The 17,970-nt window shown below is 53.3% G+C and overlaps 1 protein-coding gene and 1 long non-coding RNA gene across 13 annotated transcripts in view; one reads left to right on the top strand and one right to left on the bottom strand.

Moving 5' to 3' along the window:
- Window positions 1-5,403: 5,403 nt before the first annotated feature.
- LOC140642844 (uncharacterized) lies at window positions 5,404-6,381 on the top strand. The gene is made up of 2 exons (XR_012039248.1): window positions 5,404-5,527; window positions 5,610-6,381. It is a non-coding gene; the product is annotated as an uncharacterized lncRNA (long non-coding RNA).
- A 3,395-nt stretch (window positions 6,382-9,776) lies between these two features.
- The window catches only part of CSNK1E (casein kinase 1 epsilon), a 33,894-nt gene continuing 25,700 nt past the window's right edge, over window positions 9,777-17,970 (bottom strand). For 6 of the 12 annotated variants that reach the window (XM_072843978.1, XM_072843980.1, XM_072843977.1 and 3 more), the window contains one exon: window positions 16,822-17,481. In XM_072843978.1, coding sequence (XP_072700079.1) covers window positions 16,841-17,481 — 641 coding nt within the window. In that variant the 3' untranslated portion in view covers window positions 16,822-16,840. Of the gene's footprint in view, window positions 11,076-12,053; window positions 12,120-12,849; window positions 12,990-13,085; window positions 13,279-14,060; window positions 14,122-14,856; window positions 16,536-16,631; window positions 16,736-16,821; window positions 17,482-17,970 lie in introns of those variants that run through there. The other 6 variants (XM_072843985.1, XM_072843986.1, XM_072843987.1 and 3 more) reach the window with 3 other exon arrangements.

Below are 17,970 nucleotides of genomic sequence, written 5' to 3'. Positions count from 1 at the left end.
TCTATGGTAAATCTGTTATCACAGCCCAAACTGACCAAGATTATCACAACGTTCTCCTAATTTGGTTTCCTTTTCCCAGCCTTGCCCCAGACTGTGTCAGTATAGGACCAGAGGGATTCTTACACTCTATTTTTAATTTTTTAAATAGATTTTTATTTATTGGGACACCTGAGTGGCTCAGTCGGTTAAATGTCTGCCTTCCGCTCAGGTCATGATCCTGGGGTCCCAGGACAGAGCCCTGTGTCTGGCTCTCTGCTCAGCAGGGGAATCTGCTTGTCCTTCTTCCTCTGCCCTGCCCCCTGCTCATGCTCTTGAGAGAGAGGGAGAGAGAGAGAGAGAGAGAGAGAGAGAGCTTGTGACCACACAAGAGAGCATGAGCACCTGGGGAGGGGAGGGGCAGAGGGAGTACAAGCAGACTCCCTGTTCAACCCAGAGACAGTTGCAGGGCTTGACCCCAGGACCCTGAGATCATGACCTGAGCCAAAGTCAGTTGCTTAACCCACTGAGCCACCCAGGTGCCCCACTTAGGTAAATCAGAACATGTCAGTTCTTCGCTCGAAAACCACCAGCATTCCCCCATTTCACTGGGAGTAAAAGTCAAAGTCCTTACAAATCCCTACAAAGCCTGGCTCCATTTAGCATTCTATCCATCCAGGCATGTCTGACCTCATCTCCACCTCTTCTTTCCCTCCACATTGACCTCTTGCTGTTCCTAGAACTAGTGGAGCACCCTCTGCCTCAAATCCTTTGCACAAGCTGTTCCATTTGCCAGGATGACTGTTTCCTCATATATCCAAATGGTCCTTCCCTCACCTTCTTTAAGGACTTGTTCAAATGTCCCTCACTCCCTGAGGCCTTCCCTAGCCACCCTAGTAAAATTGCTAAGCCCCTACATGCGCTCCTGATTCCCCTCTTATCATGCTCTATTTTTTTCCCATTATCACTTAATTTCTATCATAATATATAATCTGCCTGTTTTTTGTCTTCCATCAGCCCTCTAAGGACAAAGATGTTTACTCTTTTTGTTTCCTGATGTAATCCAGTACTTAATACAGGGCTGACACAGAGAACACACTCAAAGATTATTTATAGCTTTATAGCTTTAATGAATACCTTCTAGAAAGAGTCCTATAGAAAACTTCTTTCCCAGCCTCAGGTAAGAAGTTCCTCAAGGCTATCCCAACACAAAGAACAAGCCTACCAGCTGCATTATGATCACCTGTTTATGACTTCCCAGCTCTCCAGGGCAAAGTCCTTGTCCCAGCATCACTATCTCTCGTACTTAGCATAGAAAGCTTACAAACCGGACACAATTCAACATCTGCTGAGTGTTCAGGCCAAACCACACCCAAATTCAGGTTCTCAGCCCCTCCTCCTCAAGGGTACTAACTCTTGGGTCTCAGCTTACAGAGGCCCTAGACTGGTGGGGGCAGAGACAAGTGGTGGGTATTTTTAGGCTTGGATTGCCAGAAAGGGTTTAAAGACAGAAGGTCACCTGGCCTGAGTGACACGGCAGATCAGCAGGTAGCACTGGAAGCCCTGGTTGTTTGCTCCCTGCCTTTCCTCATCCTCTCCCTCAGGCTTTCCAAAACAAAGATCAAAATGTATCCCACTTGTTGTCCCCTCCCTGCTCCATGCAATTGCCCATCATCCATCTAGGCTCAAAGATGCTGCTCTTATCAGTCCCTTCCTCCCTCCACCCGTGGGGCCACTGCCCCGATTCAGGTCCCCTTACCTCTGGACAATTATAACAGTTCCCCAGCCCACCTGTCACCCTATACCTGCCCAGTGGCTATAGAAAGCTGAATGTCTTTCTCTGCCTCCAGCAAATAGCTATTCTTTCCTTCAAGACCACATTCGAGGTCATCTTTTGATTCCTTCTTGATCCCCACCTCCTTCATTTTCTCCATGCTGTTTTAATTAGCTTCTCCTTAACAAAAAGTTAGAAATAATCTGAAAGTCACCAAGGAATACTTAAGTAAATTCTGGTATATCCGTACAACAGCATACTTATGTAGATATTCAAATAGCCTCTTTATACATTTCTAATAACATGAGGAAATGATTAGGAACAATATTGAATAAAAAGGAAGTAATAGATTTGCATGACCACTTGGTCTGAACTCTGCAAAAAAAAAAAAAAGGTCAGAAGAGAGACTGAAAGAAATATGACAAAATGTCAACCGTGGGTCCTTCTAAGTGGCAGGATTATTCGTGTTAGTTTGGTTACCTTCCCCCTCCCCTACCATCTTGTTTCTCTGTATTTTCCAAAATTTGTTGGCAAAATAGCCTGTAATATCTTCAAAATAAGAAAAAGGTTATTCAAAAAATGATTTATTATTCCCTTCTGTTTTATTCTCACTGTGCATCATGAATTCATTTGAATGCATCTGTCTCCTCCATCAGACAGAGAACTTCTCAATGGTAAAGACCAGATCAGATTATCTCTGCATTCAAAATCCACTCCTAGCATTTAGTAAGAGAGTGCAGAGAGAAGAGCCAAAGCCTCAGGAGTGAAAGCTGATGAGTGGCCCAGAGCCCAGAACTCTCCAGATCCATTTACCTGTAGCCTCTATGTCTCCTACCTGTCCTCAAGGATGCAGTGGGAGACCTGGCCTGGAGCCCTGGAGAGGCAGCATGGTGTGGCAGGCAGAGCACAGCTCTAGCTCCATTACTTCCTAGCAGTGAATCTTAGGCATGTGGCTTTGCCTCTCTGAGCCTGTTCCCCATCAGTAAGCAGGTAGAGAGTAAGAACAACCCATCTGGCAGGATTGTCCTAAAAATATATATATGAGGAAGCCTAGTGGCTCAGTGGTTGAGCATCTGCCTTGGGCTCAGGTCGTGATCCTGGGGTCCTGGGATCGAGTCCTGCATCGGGCTCCCAACCTGCTTCTCTCTCTGCCTGTGTCTCTGCCTCTCTCTCTCTGTCTCTCATGAATAAAAAATAAAATCTTTCAAAAAAATACATATATATATATGAATGAAAATGTCAGCACACTACTATGCACACAGCTGATAATTGTGCTCTGGTCTACAGAACGGGACTGCTGAATACTCAACTAGCTTTTTACCTGAATTGAACCCTTTGGGTTGCAAACTGATTGAAATCCAATTCAAGTTAAACAAAGAAAGTGAATTTATGGGCTCAATTAGGAAGTGAAAAGCAGAGCTGGATTGGAGGCCTCACACAGAGTCATTGGGACACTATGTCTCTCTGTCATATGTGTATTGGTACACAAACACATTGACTCATTCTCAGGTGGGCTTCCCCCGCCCCAACAAGAGCAAAGCACCTCTTTCTCAAGAATTCTCAAAGTTTTGTCTCAGGATTGCCTCTGATTGGCGCATCTTGAGTCATGTTCCCATTTCTGAGCCAATCCTTGTAGCCAGGAAATTCAATGCTCCAATTGGCCAGGCCTAGACTGCCCAAGCCAGGGGGTGGAGTCATCCCCCACCCCACAGGACTTTACCCTGTGCAGTGCAAACCACTTGGTTCAATTCTCAGCTCCACCACTGACAGGCTGTGAGACTTTGGGTAAATCACTTAGCTTCTCCGAGACTCAGTTTCCTCATCTGTAAAATGAGGATGATACGAGTACCCTCCTTTCAGGGCTGATGTGAGGATTAACTGAGGTAACACAAGTAAGGCTGTTAGCACAGAGCCTGGCACGTTATAAGCACTCAGTGTGTGTTGTTTTTAATGTCCTCAAATACAAACACAGAAGACCCTTTCTGAAATTCCTGTTCGGGATTGAAAACCTAAACAGGCTCAAATGGGATGATTTTGATTAAGCAAACCTGATTCAAACACGGTCACCCGAGAGTCCATTTCCAGCAGCCATCTTCGTCCGCTGCCTGGATCTTGGTCCTGCTGTTCACATGACCTAGAATACACTCCTCACTCCTACCTTCACCGCATTTCCGTTCTTTCCCTCCTTTGGGGTCCCTGATAAAACATCAGTTCCCCTGCATATGTCATTAAGGGGGGGGGGAGGATCTAAATACTGGATGTCTCATTTATGCAAATATATGTGTGTGTGTGTATTTGTGCGGGGTGTGCCTGCATGTGTGTGTATGATTTAAAATACATAGAAAATTTCTGGAAGTCAGGAGAATAGTGGTCCTATAAATGGAAGGCAAAGAAGGACTAGATCTTAATCATCTTTGCATTCCCAGAACTTGACACACACGGGCTGGCATTGGTGTGTTCTTCCTCATCTGTAGCACGACTACTATTTATTGACCATATACTATGTGCAGGCCATGTACCAAGCTCTTATTATCTCATCAAGCAGCAGTGACCACCATTTAGCAGATGAGATGTCGGTGACATGAACCCAGGACCCATTCCAGCCCCCACAGGAATTAGGAAAATCAGACAGCAAGAGAAAATGCTTCTGATTTCACACAGCCTCTGCCTTAGTGGTGGTGACGTTCAGGCCATCATTGACCATCAGCAAGCAGAACGAGGCCATTTCTTGGAGACGCCACCTGGGATTGTGTGTGTGTCTAAATCGGGAATGTGGCTGTTGATGATTTGCAGGCTGCTTTGGGAAAAGCCTGAGTTGGAGACACAGGAGAGAAGCTTCTTTTTCTGTCTCTCAGTCACGCACACATACGCATGCACACACCTGTCTTTCTGATGTAGGCGGGGCCAAGTCCCACTTCTAATTTACCTAGTCAAAACGAACAAAAACAAGCAAATGAAAACAGGCCAAAGAGGATTTACTGCCAATTTCCTTGGAGTTCCTAGGAATGTGTTTCAGATTCTCTACAAAATCCCAGGTTGCAGTCAACTATTTTGGAGCGCTGCCACCCGGCAGGGGAGGTCCTCTGCAGGTGGGAGCGGGGGGGGGGGGGGGGGGGGGGGGGGGGCAGGTAGCTAGGGAAGCGGGGTCCAGGGCTTTCTCAGAGAGGCTTTAATGAGAGGGAGGTGAAGAGGAAACAAGAGGCCTGGCTGTCAGCCTCGGAGCTACAGTGACTGGTAAACCCGGATGGGACCACTTCAAAGGGGCCTCACCTTAATCATAGGTGCTTTGAAGAGGCTGGGATGAAAAGCCTCAGAGGTGTCATTACTTGCCATGCTGTTCCCCCAGGGGCCTGCAGGGGTCTCCGGGCTGCCTCCCCGAGCCCCAGGGCCGGCTCTCCACTCTGCTCACCCCCGCAGCTGGCGGGGCTGCTCCCCCAGCCCCGCAGCCTCTCCCTCGGGGAGCAGCCCAGCCTCGGGGAGGCCGAGCCGGGCTGGGCAGCTCCCTGAACCTCACAGGCTGCGGGATGCAGCCTCACCCAGTCGGGAGGACAGAGATGCTGTTGGAGAGAGGCTAGGGTGAAAGAAGAGGTGGCAGGGAGGAAGGGAGAAGGGGACTGGTGTCACCATGGCAACGTGGATCCTGCATCCTGGAACCCTTCTCCCTCACTGACCACAGGTCCCCAGAGGACTGTGGCTTGAGCCAGAGGCACACAAGCCAGGGCTTGGAAGGTGTTTATCCCTTGGACTGACTGACTCGTTCCTGTGGGCGCCTGTGCGGTAGGCTCTGGGAAGGAGGATGTGACGCAGGGCTTGGCGGCGTTCTCAGCTCTAACTATGCCCATATCTGTCTCTCAACTAGGGCACAGATGGGGGAGCAGCAGACGGAGAGGATATTGGAGTAGAAGGCTTTCCCCTTTGCTCAAGCGCTGCTGGAGCCTGCCCCCCCCCCCCAGCAGGCTGCAGGGGTCCCCCCCATCCACTCCTTTTGGGAGGCCTGAGGTTGGGGGGGCAGCGGACAATAGGAAGGAATGGAGCCAGTGTGCCACTGCCCAGGAGGGAGCAGCGCAGTGGTATGAGGAGCTGGGCTTTTTGCAGGGGAAATGAGTTGGGTGGAAGCCCTGCCCCTCCTTTTGTCCCAGACCAGGTTCTCCTTGTGCCTCTTCCCCTCCCTTCCCAACCTGCTGCAGCCAGTCATCTATCCCCCTCCTCAGGGGCTCTTTGGCCTCCAAATACTTGCACACCGGTTCGACCCTCAAAAACCACTTCTTCCCACCTGCCCACCCAAGTAGGTACTGGCCTGGGCCTTCCTCCTCCTGTCAGCCTCCTGGGTGCACGGCCTCCTCCCACTCTCTGCTTTGACTCTGTCCCCCAGAGTCAGAAGGTCACTTGTTGAGACAATCTAGAAGAGTGGTGTCCTGCGTCGTCATTATGGGCAGTTATGGGTGTGGGGGAATGTTGAATGGGAAGGGGCTTGAGGGAGCTTGCTGGGGTGCCGCCAGTCGCCTATGTTCTCATCAGGTAGAGGTTACACAGGTGTATAGAAACAGGTAGAGAGCTATGGAGCTGTACACTTAATATATGCGCTTTTCCCCTAAATTATATTCCAAATAAAAAAAAGAACTAGGGTGAAATGGTCAACCAGAACCTCTTTTTTTTTTTTTTTTTTGGCAACCTCACCCTGCCACTGCTCTTTGGAGCCGGCGGACCACGCCCTCCTTCCTGGTGCCCTGCCCCCAGCTCTGCTCCTCTCCCCTGGGGCCACCCCCCTTGCTTTGGAGCCCAGAATGCACCTGTCTGCCACCTGCTTTCTAGCTTTCTGTCGGTGGTTCTGCGGTGCGCCCAGGCACCTGGGTAACCTCAGAGTCTCGACCCCTCTCTCTCTCTCAGACGGCTCAGAACAGACTGTTCTGACATGGTTTAGTCATCCTTGCCTTCTGGAAGCCTCCCACCCGGGTTGTGACCACAACTCCCTAAAACTCCCTGTCTCCTTTCTCTGTCCTCCAGGGTCCCTGCCCACTGTTGCCAGATTCACATTCCTCAAGTTCACACCCATTAGGCCCTCCTCCCTAATCAGTCATTTCTAGCATTGTAGGTGCTGGCAGATGGAAGTCAGGCAGGCGAGTAGGCACTGAAGTTGTGGGACTAGTGGGGAATTACTGCTTCTGCATAGCATGGTGATTCCCATCTTACAGATAAGAAAACCAGGGCTCAAGAATGAGCTGCTTCAGGTAAGAACAGCCTTCTGCATCCCCACGTCTACAGAATCACCTCTGCCTCCACTAGCGTCCGCTGCCTGGATCTTTTCCTTCCCCCTCTGTGTTTGGAATATCAAGCTAGTTTCTACTTCTGGGCCTTTGCACATGCTATTTCCTCTGCTGGGAATGACTCCACCCCCCCACCCCACCCCACCCCCGCCCCACTTGTCTCCAGTAAACTGCTACTCACATTTCAAGGCTCAGGTTAAGTATCTCTGAAACACCTTCCTTGAGGACACCAGACACATTCCCTCCCTCCATTGTCTCTAGTTCATATTGAGCATCTCACACCGGATGCTGTATTGGGATGAACCATTTGCTAGTGGGTCTCTCCCCCCACCCACTAGGCTGAGTCCCTGGAAGCCAAGGTCACATCTCATGTTTGAAATGTATAGTTGGGCAGCCCTGGTGGCTTAGCGGTTTGGCGCCGCCTTCAGCCCAGGGTGTGATCCTGGAGACCGGGGATCGAGTGCCACGTCAGGCTCCCTGCATGGAGGCTGCTTCTCCCTCTGCCTGTGTCTCTGCCTCTCTTTCTCTCTGTGTCTCTCAGGAATAAATAAATAATTTTTTAAAAATGAAATGTATAGTTACCGTTACTAAGCACTTACACAGTGCCTATCATGGAGGCTAAAGGCATCGGCCACGGAGCCAAGCAGGTTTCTCTGTGCTTCAATGTCCTCACCTATAAAATGGGCATCATTATATACCAACCTCATAGATTATTATGAGCAAAGGGTTGGGAACCAGGCGTGGCATGGAAAGCCCTCAATTATCTCAGCCCTTTCATTCTTCTGTGGTCTTATTTAATCCTGCCACCCTCTGAAGCAGGTATTATCACCCCCATTTTACAGAGGAGAAAGCCAGGACCCAGACAACACCCAAGGTCACAGAGGAGCCAAGCTGGCCCTCTGGACTCCAGCCCCATCTTCCCTACCCTCACCCCTGCAATCCACTCTTCCTCAGCCCAGCACCTGGCATCCCTGGCACCCATACAAGCCTAGTCAATGTTTGTTTGTTGCATGAATGAAAATGATTCATCAAGTGGCATGTTGGCAAAGTTTCTGGGTGATTATTTGGTGTACTTAATAAACTGTTTGCATGGTTGACACATCCTGGTCACCTCTAGCCTCAGCTAAATGTCACTTCCTCAGAGACTGTCAGCCACCACCCACTCCCATGTACATTAGCTCGCCAAGTAAGAAACAGAGGAAGAATGAACGAGAGACCAGTGAGGATCATGGGTAGGAGAAAGGGTGGCGGGCCAGGAACAGGAGTGAGTCTCTGATTATAATGTTTCATATAGTTTGACTTTCAGATATGTAACATCTCCAAAAAAGTAAATGAAAACACTGGGATGGGGTGGGGGAGTACTCACTCATTATTAAAATCAATACAATAACCACAGAGAAAAGAATGATTTCACATTACTTCTGGGCACTGTACTCGGACAGTGTACCCTTAGTGAGATATATTCCAAGGACAAGAAAACCCCCCAAACTGTAAAAACACCTCTTTACCCCATAGGTATGTTTACTAGTAATATTAAAATTGTAATTTTAATACATTAGTGTTACTAGGCACTAAGATTTTCGCTGCAGAAGTATGTATATAAGACTTTCAAAAAAGATGAGCTCCTTCTATTTTCCCTCAGAGCCTGTAGTCGGTTATGCCACTTACTGTTTTGAGGTCAGATTCACTCCCTGAAAGGTCCTGAGGGGAGCACATGGAGAGCTGGGGGGTGGGGTCACTAACTCTCCCAGACAGGCTTTCCTGTGCTTGGCTCTGGGGCACTGCCCATACTTTCAGGCCTTCTGGTATTCCTTGGCTTTGAGTAACACACTCCCCTCTCTGATGGTTGTGAATTAGAACCCAGCTTTGCCTAAGCCTTCCATGGAGGGGCAGCAGGAGACCCTTCCCCAGGCCCGAGCCAGGCTATGGGGTCCCAGGGTCTTCAAATGCTAGCCCTGAAGGGACCTTAATTCTGGGGATATGAGCTATGCCGAGGACTTCAGAACACTCCTGGGGAACCAACCTCTCAGAGCCCTCACCCTCTCCCCAGACTGACTGGGCCGTCAGCTGGCTTTGCTCTTGCCTTGCAGGTTGATTATGGCAATACTGGCTCTTGGGTTAATGAGAAGTTGGAAAGTAAAATGTTGGATAAAGGTAAACTGACAGATTCTTCTTGAAGCCAGTGAGACACAGGAATGCAAGGCCGAGGGCTGCTCCTTTATCAAGGCTAGCCCAAAGGAAGCATTGCCCATGGGCACTGGTGCAGAGTCAGCACCAGAACCGGCCTCAGGGACCCTCCCTCACTCATAGGGCTCCCTGGCCAGCGGCAGGGTTCGAATCCTGGTTTCACTGCTGGAGAGCTGGCTGTGTGACCTTGGGCAGGTTATTTTACTTATGCACCATTTCTGCATCTGAAGGTGGGGAGATAAATAGGGCCGCACTCACAATTCCTATGTGAATAAGATCATCTTGTGAAGAGTGCTTTGCTTTGAGACTTGCAGTGTGGTCCTATGCAGTGTGGTCCTATGCAGTGTGGTCCTGGGCCAGTGGTCACCTGGATCCTGTGAGGATGAGAAACCTCAGTCCCCTCTGGAGTCAGAATCTGCTCTTGAATGAGGCACCAGCTGTTGTCAAACACTGGTTTAAAATAACCCGAGGGAGGTGCTGATCAATGCCCAGGGGGAGTCACCTCTGCTACACACCCCCCAGGCCTGCTGGGGAGAAGCCCCCAGTGCAAAGAGGTGGACCAAGGGCTGCCCATGTCACTTTATCCTTTTCTACTTTATTACTTCAAATTAACAACCACAATAAAGCTCAAAAAAGTCCAATATTTACACAGGAAAAAAGTACAAAATTCCCCCCAAAGTTCTTCAGTATTTTTTTTTCAGTTTTTTAAATTACAAAGTAATAAAAAGCTTTGCTCTTTAATTAAAAAAAAAAAAAAAGAAAAAGAAAAAAAAGGGGGAAAAGAGGTAAATAAATTAGGAAATACACACACACACACACACACACACACACACACGGAGAAAAACAAACAAAAATAAAGTAAAAATGGGTGTTACCTAGGAGGAGTGGATAAATCCAGGGCCCAGCCCTGACCCCAGGCTGCTCCTCAAGAGGCAGAACCCAGGGAGGGTGGGGCCCCAGGTGCCTCGGGACTGGAGAATTAATTTATAACCCAGGAGCCGGATGCTTTCTGGAAGTAGTCTCCATGGATTCTGCCCTAAGACCCAGAAGGGGAGGTGGGGGCTGCCACAGGCTGATGACAGTTGGGGGTCGGGAGTGGCAAGGGCCCTCTGCCCTTGAGGGACATGGGAGTCACTGCCTACCCCCATGTCCTTGTTAGAAGAATAGAAATTCGGCCTGGCAGGTGGAGCGGGGCACCCGCTGTCCCGGGAGCTACAGACACAGACACACACGCACACGAGGAATCGCAGCCCCCAGCACCTCGCCACCCATTCCTCAAAGTCTTCTTGGAGAGGCAAAGAAGAGACCCAAACGCTCAGGGGACATTGGAAAAAGCCCAACACAGGAATTCAGCCACAGTCATTTCAGGGCAATTGGGGCTGTGCATGTCTCCTGGGGTCCTGAGGCTCAAGAGCACCCAGTGGGATCTGCCTCCCACCAACCAAACCTTTCCCCCAGTTCCTCGGGCCACCTCTTGATGGCCCGGCCCGTGAGGACCAGCTGCATCTCCAGCAGAGAGACAGCCCCTTCCAGCCGGTGTCTGTGTTGGCTGGGGCGGGGCCATGGCGTCTGGCTCCTGTAGCCCAGTGTCTGGGGAGCATTTGGCAGCCTGAAGGTTGTGGACAGTGGGAAATGCATAGGGACAAGAATCCTCTGTGCTGAAAGCATCCCATCTTCTTGCCATTGGCAAAAAAAAAAAAAAAAAGGAAAAAGGAAAAAGGAAAAAGAAAGAAAAGAAAAAAAAAGAGGAAAAAAATAAAAGAAACAAAATCCATCGTCGGTTTTATGCTGGGTTTTTTTCTTTTTGTTCTTTTGAGTGGTTTTTTTCCCCATCTTTTTGTTGTTGTTTTTTAAAAGAAAATACAGTGAAGACACTAGAAGGGGGAGAGAAAACAGATGAGGTGCACGTCTGCCTCTGGCCACCCATCCACAAGACCACATGCAGTTCCCACTCTCTTGTCCCCAGGCTTTGAGCCGGTCCCTCTCCGGGGACAGAGCAGGTGCTCCATGTTCATCAGAAGAACACAATCTCTCTCCCTCCTCTGTCCTCCTGGTAAGCAGACACACCTCGGCCCCTCACCCCCACCCCATAGAAAGAATAGAAGGACTGGTTCTTGGACCTGAGAGTTGGCATAGGTAAGCCCTACTTATATCCCAGCTCTACCTGTGGAATGAATTTCTGCAAAGTAAATCATGCTCAGGATGTCCTGGTTTGAGGCCAAGCTGGTGAAGCCCCCTAAAATGTACAGATTCCCCAGGGAGCTCATCAGCATGTCCCCTCCACCGACCCCCACAGAACCTCTGCTTCCCCAAGCTGGGCCCCAGAGCAGAGACCTGCTGTTCAGCACCTCAAGCCCGCATGTGGCCATGGAAATCTCATCAAGGTTCACACTGGCCAGAGGGCTCATGGTGGCCACCAAGGGCCTTCTCTTATAGCAGAGAAACTCCTAAATCTATGACCCCATTCTAAGTGCTTTGTGTGAATGACGAGTTTAACAGCCCAGGGGAGGAAGGACTGAAACCCTGGGGGAGCTTGTCAGGGTGTGGGCCCCAGGGCTGTCTCCGCTAAGAACTAACTTTGCAGATTGTTTTAAGGCAAGGTGGGGCAGGATGGAGAACTGACCTGAGTGAGGGCAGAGGAAGGGTTCTCCAGCAGAAATTAGCTGGTGTGGGCTGGGCCTACTCAGAGCCTGAGTCAGGTAGCTCCAAGGTAAATTCTTTTGGGAGCTTTGCATTTGGGGGATCCCTGCCACTCCCCCCCCACCACTCCATTACATATACTCATCTCCCTCCTGGGGCCACGGGTGTTTCTAGGCCTGGCTGGGCTGCCTCTGCAGCAGATATTGACTCACCTAAGCAAATACTGGTCCGATGGTGGCTCCTCCTCACTTCCCGAGATGGTCAAATGGCACGCTTGTCTTTGGGAGGAGAGGCACAGAGGTGGAGAGGGATAAGGAGCTAATGATGGCAGTGTGAAACTCCATGCCCTCCCCCCCCCCCGCCCCTGGAGCCAAGGTAAGGGGTATGTGATCTCAATGACCCTAGGACGTGGCTGCTGTGTAGACAAGCACGCTGCCCAGAGGCAAAGCAGCCAGCTCTAGACCCACCGCAAGTCGGGGCCATCAGACTCGCAGCTTGTGGCCCGTCCTGAGGCTCACCCACCTCAGGCAGAAGGACCAAAGCAGGTCTCCTGCCCACCTCTGCCAAGACACCATCCCCGGGCAACCACAGACTCCTCCTTCCTGACTTTCCTAGTCCAAGTGGGGCCACCAGCAGAATCTGACCATCCCTCAAATCCTGTGCTGAGCAGGACCTGAGGGGAAGGGGGTTTCCCAATGGCAGGGACCATCAGCCCCTCCTCTGTGAGCTCCCTGCGGCCCACCCGGGCTGGGCCTTGGTAGTAAAGGGGGGATCCCAGATCACCATCTGCTGGGGGGCAAGCTACTTCTCTGAGCCTCAGTTTCCTCTTTGCTCAGTGGGGCTAAACCCACTCAGAAGATTAAATGAAGCCAAGTTTCTGCTCAATAAAGGGGGCTGCTCCAAAGTCATCGGGGAGGTAAGAACAGAAGCTCGAGCCCGATTCCCTCCAGACTACAGCCCTCCAGTGCAGCGGTGAGGTACAGTGGGGCTGGCGTGGGTGCAGCTCACCTGTGAGGCTGAAATCCGGGAGACCTCTTGCCGCCCAGTGAGGTCGGAGGATGAGACGTTGGCGGGCGCACCCCTGTGTAGTCTCATGCTCACCTTCCTCTCTCTGTCGACTCGTGAGATCGCCCTGGGAGAAGTGTTGCCTAGAGGGTGGGAGGCAGGGGGAGGCCACCCTCAGCGCCCAGGTCCCCGGCCGCCCCCATTCCCAGGCCCAGCCACCGCCCAAGGTCCCTGCTCACCAGCTTGCTGGATGCGGGAGGCTGGGGTGGAAGCTGTGGGCTCGGCAGCACTGCGGAGCCGGTTGGCGGTGGCCCCCGTGGGTGGCCCAGGGGGCAGGGCCCGGGTCGCGGAACCCCGGAGCTGCCCCATCCTCTCCTCGCGCTCGTGTTCTCGCCGCTCCCGGTCCACATCCTCGGGGTTCCGGGCCGCGCCCTGTTGGGGTGAGAGAAGACCTGGTCAGCCCTGAGAGCTCAGGGGGCTCTGAGATCCAGCACTCCCGCCAGGCAGAGCATGGGGAGGGAGGCCGAGTGGGCACCTGGGGAAGACACGGCTCAGAAACCCTCTGGCCCAACCTCCTCCCCACAAGGCAAGGAGCCCGAGGCCTAGAAATGACCCACGATCACACAGGACAGAGAAACAGAGCCACACAACCGCCCAGAGGAAGGAGGTAGCTGGGTCTGAGAAGCAGAGCAAGGTCACTCTGCCCTGGTCTCAAGGGGCTAAGGCAGAGCTGGGAGGAACAAAGCCCCAGAGTGTGCAAGGGCACTCCCTGACGCTCCCAACCTGGGCCCCTACTGTGTTCAGAAGCCCTCAGCTCCTCCGAGTTTCCAAACAAGCAGGGCAGGTGTTCAGAGACCCAGGGAAGGAGTAACAAGGACAGCTAGAGGCAGGGCCAGGACTTGAACCAGAGCGACAGCTGGAGGACCTCATCAAAGGCTGTTCTTCTCCTGTCCCTGGACCTGGCAATGACATCTGGCAGGTGCTGGGGGGCAGGCAGGGGTGGCCCTGAGACAAGAGAGGAGCTCAGGGGAAGCTCAAGGAAGAATGGCCAGATGCCCCGTGGAGAAAAAAGAGGCCTGATGGGCAGGCTGGGGTGGAAGGGTTCCGTGAGCCCCCCAGGCCTGCCCTCCAGCCGCTGCCACCCCAGTGAAGGAGGAAAGGAGAAAGGCTCAGAGAGAGGAGCATGGCACGGGAGCGGCACCTAGCCGCATTACCTAGTTGGTCCTGGGGTCGTCCACAGGGAAGGGCGGGGGGCTGGCATGAGGGGGGCCGCATCTGTGGAGGAGAGAGCTGCAGGCTGAGTGGGGGGCCTGTTCACGGGCCAGGGGGTACAGGCTCCTGCAACCCTGTGCCTCGCCCAGGGAACTGGCTGAGAAGGCTCTGCTGTCCTTGGGAAATGAGGGCTGGAGGTGACCCTTGCCTTTAAGCAACTCCAGAGATGGGCAGCTAGGGATCAGAATGATCCCTGAATCCTAGTGAGGAATCAAGGCCCCAAGAGCTCTCATGACCTATGTGGGGTCACATAGCTCAGGGCAGAGCCAGGGCTTGAATCCGGGCCTCTGCTGCCCAGTCCTACTCTGCAGCCCCAGAAGAGTTAGTTGAGAAGCACACCCCTGGCCCTTCCGCCCACAAGCCTGTCCAGGCAGGCCTGACCACCAGGGCTCTGCCTCTGACTCCAGTCCCCGTCCCCGCATCCCCCCACCCCTGCCACCCCAGGCTCCACTCAGCCCTGATAGGATGGCAGCGAGCCACTCAGCCAGGCAGGACCAGAGCAAGCCTGTGCTAAGAGCACTGTGGGCAGGGCTCATCCCTGGCCTGGGCCAACTGAGGCTGGTGAGCCAAGTGGTCCACTCTGAGGGCTGCAGCCCTGGGGTAAGCCACTGAAGCAGACAGCTGGAGCCCCTGCCCCTGTGACCCCAGCAGGCTCGGGTCAAGGCCAGCCCAGAGCAGGAACTACTCTCCACGCACGTTTCCATCCAACCAGTAACGCCTCAAGAAATGCACACCGGGGAGGTTTCTTGGCTTTTATTTGCCCACAGAAAACACAAAAGATCAACATCAAAGTCACACAAGAATCCACCTCTGTCGTGCGGACCCCTGTCCTTGGCTACACTGAGTCTCCTGCTGGCCTGCTGGGTGGACCTCGGAATACAGGGGTTGTGGGTGCCGACAGCAATGTCCCGAGCTCCAGGGATCCGGGGGCTCCAGGGCCCTGACACCGAATGGGGTGGCCACTTCACGGAGAGAAGCTCTGTCAAGGGTGCAATCCTTCTGGCAGGAGTCCGTAGCCCTTGGTGCCTGGCGTGGGGTCCCGTCTGTAGGGCGGTGCTGGTAATGGCACCAGGGGCCTGGCCTTGGGGTGAAGGCATGGACGGTCCCCATATCACATGTCAGATGCTTCCGCCAACAGGCAGGTAGAGACGGTGGAGTTCACCGTGGTGGTGATGGGGTCAAAGGCGCCCAGGGATCCCATCCAGGACCCTCAAGTCAGAGATGCAGAATAAGGCTGGTGGCACCTCTGCTCAGCTTCTGACTCTAGAGCCTGCTTCAGAGGGAACCCCAGGAAGGGGTCAGAGTACCAGCCATGGGTGGGTGGGGGGTGCTCTTGGCCTGGGTTGAGATGAGATCTTGTCAGCTGGATGGTCCCATGAGAGGTTCTGTGAGAACCCATCTAGAGTACCACTGTCCCACAGAACTTTCCGTGATGATGGAAATGTTCACGTCTGCCTTATTGGACGTGGTAGCCATTAAGCAAACACATGTGGCTCCTGACAACTTGAAATGTAGCAAATGCAAGTGAGCAACTACATTTTCAGCTTTGATTCCTTTTAATTAAAATTAGCCACACGTAGCCAGTGGCTACCATACTGCATGGTGCAAGCCTAGACAACATAACACCCGTTTCTTGGAGCTACACTGAGAGGAAGGGCCAAGCCCATCCCCACAGCAGGCCCGGGAAAAATTTTCTACACAGATGTCCAGATGCCTTGAGCAGTGAACGCCCTTTGGTGAGAAGAGCTGGCCCCTGGCCCCTGGCCCCTGGCCACACTCCCAGCTGGAACGTCTGGGGTGAAAGGTGCCCCACTGCCCTTTGCCCACCCCCACCCCTCAGGTCCCTTGGCCCGTGGGACTGATGTTCTCTGCCTGACCTGTCAAACTCCTCAGGGAACAGTACTGCCCCAAGCCGAGAGAGAAGAGGGGCGCCAGACCAAGTGCCGACCCCAGTGTCCAAGAGGATAAGCCCTCGGGTCCTGAGCATCTGGCATCCACCACAAAAGGAGAGGCACACCAGCATGAAGTGCGATACAGGCTGGGGGCGTTTAATGAGTTCAGGTGCAACAGAGAGGCCACCGTCGGGGTCTTGCTGAGGCTGCTCCCAGTGCCCGTTCCCACCAGGCCCTCCAGGGCAGTGAACGTCATCCCTCCTTCAGGCTCTGTTCATCAGGCAGCTGATTCGTCCCCAAGAATCTCACGGGAGGGCCTTCTCCACCACTCCCTCTCCACCGCACCCCACCAACGCCAAGGGACACCTCCTCAGGCCTGGCCCCGATGGGCGCAGACACACCTGGTGACGTCAGAACTGGGGCCCCGGAGTCCAGACCACAGGCCAGTAGTTTTGGGGGGGCAGCTCCTCCACCTCCTCCACAGGCCTATCTGGAGGGCCCTGGGTGCCCAGGGGCGCCGGGCACCTGGAAGGGACAGAGAGCACAGCAGAGGCTCAGCCTCTTGTGCTTGCCCGGCCAAGCGGTAAATCTCGGAAAGGCCAGGCCTTGGTGGGTCCTTACCAGTAGGAGGGTGAGTACGTGGGCCCGGCCCAGGGACGGGGGCGGGGGCAGGGCAGCGCAATGGCTTCGTTGTCACGGGGCTGAGCCTGACTCGAGGAAGCCCCCTTTTCCAGAAGAGATGTGAAACGAGACACACAATTTCACAGATTCCGGAGCTCCGGGCACAGCTGACGAACGCTCCTCCCCACCCCCCACCCCCCCCAAGACCTTTAAAAGAGGGAGACAGAGCAACCGCCTAACAAGACCCAGGGTCCCATGACCAGGAAGAAAGAAACCACAATGAACGGGTCGAGGCTGGCCAGAGAAGCCACGCTGAAGGCAGCCGCCTGGGATGTGCAGAACAACCAGAGCAGGGTGGTGTAGGCAACGATCAGGACAGCCGGGGGGCCCGCCAGCGCCATCCACGCCCCGCCGAGGGCACCGAGGAGGGACTCGAGGCCCAGCCAGGTCCTCTTGGGCCTGGCGGGAGGTGGTGCCCTGCCCAGGCCCTGCTGACCACAGCAGCACGTGCTGTCAGCACAGATGAGGCTGCAGAGGGGAGATCGTGGGGACTCCGGGACCCCAGCGACGTCGCTGGCACTGTCCAGGTCATAACTCCCATTTTTCGGGAGCCCCACCCCCCACAGGGTCACTTTGGCCTTATGAGTCAGGGCTTTCCCCGTCCAGTCCCCCAAGCCCGCCTTGGCCTCCAGGTGACTCACGAATTTGAGCATGTTCCAGTCGAAGACGTAGTCATAGGAGAAGCCCTGCCGGTGGAAGAGGTTGCGGAAGAGCTGGCGCAGGTACGAGTAGTCAGGCTTGTCGTCGAACCGCAGGGAGCGGCAGAAGTTGAGGTATGTTGAGAACTCAGCTGGCAGGGGTCACAGAAAAGGCCGAGGTGAGGCCCAGCCTAGGCTCCCAGGGCCCCCGTAGCCCAGGTCGTCCTACCCACTCACCCACTATCCCTACAAATACTTTCAATCTAAGAGGGAACAAGATGATGACAGAGCTGAACTACGGTCCCTCTAACAGTGCTAAAACCCTCGCACGTCGGTGGGGAGAGCCTGGGAAGACCTGACTAGAACCAAAGAGCCATGAATTATGAACAAGTGCTCCCTTGCAGTTGGCTGGCACCGCAGTCTTAGGCCACAGCTCTATCTGCTCTTGCCAATCATTCTGGGGACCACGTGCACAGGGCAGATCAGGAGGGATCACAAAACCCAAAGGACAGTAAAGAGCACAGTGGGAACTCCCAACATGACGTTAGCCACAGGAGGCAAACTTCCTCCTCCAGAAAGCAGGGGTGGGGAGAGCCCTTGTGAGCTAGTAAAAAATATATACTGGTCTCAGCCCCCATTCC

The sequence above is a fragment of the Canis lupus genome, chromosome 11 (genome assembly GCF_048164855.1).
Source record: "Canis lupus baileyi chromosome 11, mCanLup2.hap1, whole genome shotgun sequence".
NCBI classification, from domain to species: Eukaryota; Metazoa; Chordata; class Mammalia; order Carnivora; family Canidae; genus Canis; species Canis lupus.
This window is presented reverse-complemented; position numbering and strand designations above follow the sequence as displayed.